We start from the raw sequence: 5,766 nt of genomic DNA, 5'->3' as shown, positions 1-5,766 counted from the left end.
GCTGACTGCAATGACGGTAATGGTGGTGAAGACAACTCCCATAATCCCTACGCTGCTTTACCACCTCCTCCAGCTTCATCTTTTGTTATTGTTTTAATGTGAGAGACCACCCCGAGTGGCAGAAATTACATATTGTGTGTTTAAAGTCATCACGTGCAGTTTGAAGCCAAGCAGCAAATTGTGCACAAACTGTGTTTGGTTTGTAGCTTTCATTTTAAATTTGATTCATTAGGTTTTTGTAGGGGCCACGGTTAACTTAACAGAAAAAGAAGAACCAGCAAGAAGAACAATTATATAATGGCAGGTATGACCAGCACTGCAGCAAGTTTGATTTTCAGCTCAGGAGCACATCTCTTCTCAACTTCACTGAGTTTGACTTGAAGAGAAAGTAACACACAAGCATCAAAAACTGTTAATAAGCAAGACTATTCCATTCAAAGTATTCTTTTACAATCAAAGTTCTAAGTTTTCGGTGGGTGCAGTTTTTTTTTTTTCCCCATTAGCTGCATCATTACAGTCGACTTTTACCATCTCAGAAATATCTCTATGATCAGAAATCTTCTTAGGAATGGACAAATCCAATTTGCTGGATCAGTATCAGGGCCGATATTGACTTTATTAAGCTGATCGGATGTCAGCCGTGTGTCAGCCAGATGTCTGTTCCACATTAAGTACGGTTTATGAATTGTATATATAACATATATATTTTTACATCATTACAAATTGCAGTCTTTCAGCTAGTAGTTTTATTTACTGGTATTATTGATCCTAATGAGTTGCACACAAAAAAAAAAATTGTGTTTGATCCAGGATGTTGAGGTTGCAGACGTTTGAACGTACTGTGAGGGTAACGCTATATCTTAGTCCAAACAGTTTAAGATTGCAACTAACTGAACACAGCTGGAGTTGACGACCTGGGAATGACGATGGGCTGTGTCAGAAACTACAATCCTCACGAAAAAAGGCTAATACTTAAACCTATGCAGAGCAAAAAAAAAAGATAAGACTATAATAATCGTCTCTCTTTTCATTAAAACTGATTCCCTGTATGTTTACAGGAGCCATTACAGAGACAGAATAAATTTGTAGCTGTCCTTAGCTGTTCCTTTTCTCTTGTTTCTGAATGTAGTCTAGGACATTACTTACAGCCATGTACCACATTCATGGAACAACTGTTCATCATTATTGATTTAGACGACATCAGAGAATGTCATCTGGACAGCTGCTTTCTAAGGAACACACAGTGTTATCTTTGGGTGATACCGCTGTAGGAAAATACTGAAGATGCGACGAATGATTATATTCATTATTGATTAATCTGCATATTGTGTTCTCAATCAATTAGTTCGTAGTTTAGTATATAAAACATTAGAAAATGGTGAAGAATGAAAAACATAGTTTTCCCAGAATTCTTCAAGTCGTTTTTTTCCCAAAACACTGATGACCAATTCTTCAAATTGGAGATGCTGGAACCATCAAATGGGTTGGGTCAGCCAGGGGTGTCTCTCCAGGCTGTTTTGACTGGGGTAGCACAAGTGCTGCACTGGCTTATGCAGGGGTGGCATGAAGTATGTGTCTCAGCTTTCCAGTCATTCCCAATTTATGCAAATAAAACATTTATACCTCTGGCAAAAAAACATGGATTAGCAAACAGTGGGCATGTGTATAAAGGTGAGACTCGTGGGTACTCATAGAACCCATATTCATCCAGATATCTTGAGGTCAGAGGTCAAAGGATCCCTTTGAAAATTGCCATGCCATGCCAGGCCATGTTTTTCCATCAGAGTAGAAACTTTCTGAGTGAAGTGCGGAATTTTAGTGACAGTTTTAGTATCTTTTAAACAACTGAAAATATCAACAGCTTCAATGGGTGAGATGCGATGAAACCCTAGTAACAGATGATACATAATAGTGATCTCAAATTTCAAGACCAGAAAACCCCACACACACACAACACCCACACACACCCACACCTACCCACACACACACACACAAGTTTGCCCTAAAGTAGCGAGTCCACAAGACAAATGCAGATCCCGTTTAACCTTCAGCCATCCTCCACTGTGCTCTGCAAACTCGCAGTTCCTTCACAGCTGCTGGCTGCACAAACTGGCTGTCTGCACTCCTCTTTATCGCTGTGGATGTCCTTGAGTAAATTTCATGTTTATTCAAATTAGAAATGCAAAGGCTTCCCTCCCTGACCACCCAACACAGCTCACACAGGAGACAAGTATTAAACCTTTGCCGCTGTATGTGCACAATGTAGTGAATATAAAAGCTGTGGTGTTTCCAGGCTTCTAAACGTTCACTAATAATGCTGCTCAGACTGCCAGCTTTGACTTAAACAAGTGTATTTCAAGTAGACAAAAACAGCAGAGGGTAGGAAACATGTCCCTTGCTGGTAGTCATCTCTACAGTAACATCTCGTCCTAAAGAGCACGTTGTCTGGCTTTGAGCGCCCAGCCTCTGCCTCTCTGTGACAACAGCTTTTTCTGCACAACAAGAAGCGCTGAATTCAATCACACAGCATCCTTGGCGGAAAAAACAAGTGAATTACTGGATGCATGCACTCATGCAGCACACACATATCTAAACAAACTGTCTCACATCTTTACTGTCACCTGTGTTTCAGCTCAAGGAAGTGGGAGGCACTTCAAAAACTCTACATGTTCTGTCTTAAAAAAAAAAAAATAATAAATATATATATCTAATCAACATGTCTGGAAATGGATACAACTAAAATCACCAGACCAGCTCATTCTGACAGCAATGACAGCTTAAGAAGGAGGAAAGGCTTTTCTTACCTTGGGTTGAGCACGTCTGGGAAAGGCAACTTTAGGGTCAATCTGCAAAAGGGACAGACACAAAGAGAGTGTCTGAATAAAATCACTGAAGTGGGAGATAAAAAGCACTAGTCCAGGGAAATGTTTTTATTATTAATTATTAAAATTTATTTAGGATTTATTGTTGAAGTTGCTGATTGCAACTCCGTGCCTCACCCTCCCCAAGCCTGCAGGAGAAACTACAGTGGCTGCAAAACTTGCTAAAAAATGTGTTTGGTTTGTCCATTCTGGGCTACTGTAGAATGGATGGATGGTAAATGGACCTGTACTTGTATAGCGCCTTTCTAGTCTTCCGACCACTCAGGAACAGAAACTAACATTCATACACATTCACACACCGATGCTGTGCATCAGGAGCAATTTGGGGTTCAGTATCTTGCTCAAGGATACTTCGACACGTGGCAGGAGGAGCCGGGATGGAAACTACAACCTCCATTGGGGGACGACCGCTCTCCCTCTGAGCCACAGCCGCCCACATGGCGGAAACATGGCGGACTCCGTAGAATGGTAAATGGACTGCACTTATATAGTGCTTTTCCGACCAATCAAAGTGCTTTACATTACATGCCACATTCATCCATTCATACACATCGGGATGGCACAACATCAGGAGCCATTTGGGGTATAGTATCTTGCTCAAGGACACTTTGATATGTGATGCAGTGCATCCTGCACTAGTTTACATTGCATACTTACACATGAGGGATTTGCAGAAAATTATGCATGCTACTGTACATGATGGAGAAGACAAAAGCCAATGAGTTCAGTATTACCACATTGGACGACTTGTGTGGCTATGCTGTAAACGAATACAGCAGTTCTTCTTCTGCTGTATTTCTAGTGTAAGGATTATTACTTATATTAATACAGTTTTATTCCTGCTTGATCTGGTTACATCTGTAGCTACTGATGGTAACAGCAGGTATGTTTGACTGAGGTCCCAGAGTTCTGTTTGAAACCAATCTACCTGCCACCCCTAAAAAAGAAATACCTGGCCGTCCCGGCTGCCACCCGGAGATCTGGCAGATCTGCTATGGCCAGATTTTTTTTAATATAAGTGCAGAATCTGTAGGCAAGGGACAAAGATTTTTTTTTGGCTTGGGTTTGTAGTCCGAGTAGTATTGGCCAATCACATTTGAGCGGCCTTTAGTTGCATGCAGGTAAAAACTTTGTGTGGAGAGCAAAAGAGGGGGAACCCATTAACTATTAACTACTGACTATAAGGATTTCGCTTCTTATTAGCTTTTTTAAGAATGTATCTGCATTTAGAAGCAGATATCTGTTTATAGAGATTAACCAAAACGTGTCTTTCCCGTCAGTCTTGGGTATCAACTTGCTAATCAGACTGAAGAAGTAGTCATGGCCTAGATATCTATTTTCCGGATATCCACTAGATACACCAGAAGCCCCAAAACATTGCTAAATCGTCATCAGACTGCTGTTTACAGTGTCGCCACAAACTGTGGGCTGATAGCATTCATCGTCTCACACTGGTTAAATAAAGAAGAAAGTCAATAAATGATCATTTCCCACCAAACCATGATACTCTGCACATGTTATAAATTGTTTTCCACAGGACAGCAATGCACAGTAAAAGGAGTGTGCAGTAAGAGTCTGTCCCATGCTACGGTTCATCTAACAGCTCACTGGGACTTTTCCAGCTTGTGACTGCTTCATAATAAAACTACCTCATGCTTTGCCACTTGAACGCTTTTAACATAAAGCAGCAGCAGTAGGAAATGTTGGGTCCACATTAGCAGTAATTTAATACAGCTCTGACAAAACTGTAGAGAGCCATCAATGAGCAAGGTTACTTCATCCTACTTCCTTGTGTGTAAAGACAATCTGAACCTTGCCCAACAGCAGCACCAAGTATCACTTAAATCTACAATATAGAGAGGTAACTACTAAATGTAAATAGATCAGTGGCTATTGGAGAAAAAAATGCTCACCATAAATAGTATCACTGATGGAGTTACATTTCTTGAAAATCTTAAGGATTAAAACTAAAATAATGCTAAAAATAATCTGATAGAAGGTACAAAATACAGTGTGCAGAACATGCTGACTATGATACTGTGGGTTCACACCATCTGCACTGAGTTTACATGCACTTAAATAACAAGGTTAGTCAGAGAAACCAGGTTATGTGGGTAATCGGAGAACAGGTTTACATGCACTGTAGTACCCTGTGTTAGTTTAAGTGGGACTGGACAGTGCTAGTTAAAATATGAGGATGCCATGCTCCATGTAATGTTTCTCTCCTTTTTTCTGGCCACACTGTTACTTTGCCTGTAACGTGTAAAATCCCATCAAGCATATACAGGGCAGAGAAATCAGCATTCTACAAAAGGAAGCTACATGGGAATTCCCTTCCTGAATAATGGGACTGAATAACATTATGACCACCAGGGTGTCCAGGTGATCATCATGTTATGGCTGATCGGTGTATGTGGAGAGAGGTTTCTCTTAACCACTACCCCGATTACAGAAACTAACTCGTTTACTTGTCAGTTAAAAAAACAGCTTACTGGAGAAAACCAACTGTAACCTGGTTACTTCTAAAACATTAATTTCAATTGGATGGGCATGGATGAGTGAAATCAGTCCAACACAAAGTCAACTGTTACAACAAGTTACTGAAAAGCTTGTGAAATATATTGTAATATTGTGGTTTTAGCTGGCTTACGTTAGTTTGCTTACTAATGTAGACAAATTGCTTGCTAGCTAATACTGTCTGCTTTCATACAGACTGCCGGGGCAGTCTACTGGCAAATTCTGTTTTTATCTTACTTTATCGGCTAGCGTTGTGAGGAGGCTGGTGACGGATAGAGCTATTCAGCATGGCCGGGTTGCAGCTGGCTGGCTAACATTAGCTTGCTTGCTTGCAATCCATAGCAAAATAAGATAATTCCTTTATTTA

At 40.4% G+C, this 5,766-nt stretch overlaps 1 protein-coding gene across 2 annotated transcripts in view; it reads right to left on the bottom strand.

The window, feature by feature from the left end:
• Window positions 1-5,766, bottom strand: part of LOC118342050 (RNA-binding protein Musashi homolog 2-like) — a 25,942-nt gene that overhangs the window by 10,065 nt on the left and 10,111 nt on the right. The window contains exons 5-6 of one of the 2 annotated variants that reach the window (XM_035680477.1): window positions 2,805-2,846; window positions 2,619-2,675 (exon numbers count right to left, since the gene is read on the bottom strand). In XM_035680477.1, the coding sequence (XP_035536370.1) occupies window positions 2,634-2,675; window positions 2,805-2,846 (84 nt within the window). In that variant the 3' untranslated portion in view covers window positions 2,619-2,633. Of the gene's footprint in view, window positions 1-2,618; window positions 2,676-2,804; window positions 2,847-5,766 lie in introns of those variants that run through there. The other variant, XM_035680476.1, reaches the window with a different exon arrangement.

This window comes from Morone saxatilis, unplaced genomic scaffold (genome assembly GCF_004916995.1).
Source record: "Morone saxatilis isolate NCDOM2014 unplaced genomic scaffold, NCSU_SB_2.0 Contig8, whole genome shotgun sequence".
In the NCBI taxonomy this organism is placed as follows: domain Eukaryota; kingdom Metazoa; phylum Chordata; class Actinopteri; family Moronidae; genus Morone; species Morone saxatilis.
The sequence above is the reverse complement of the archived record's forward strand: the minus strand, read 5'-3'. Positions and strand labels throughout refer to the sequence as shown.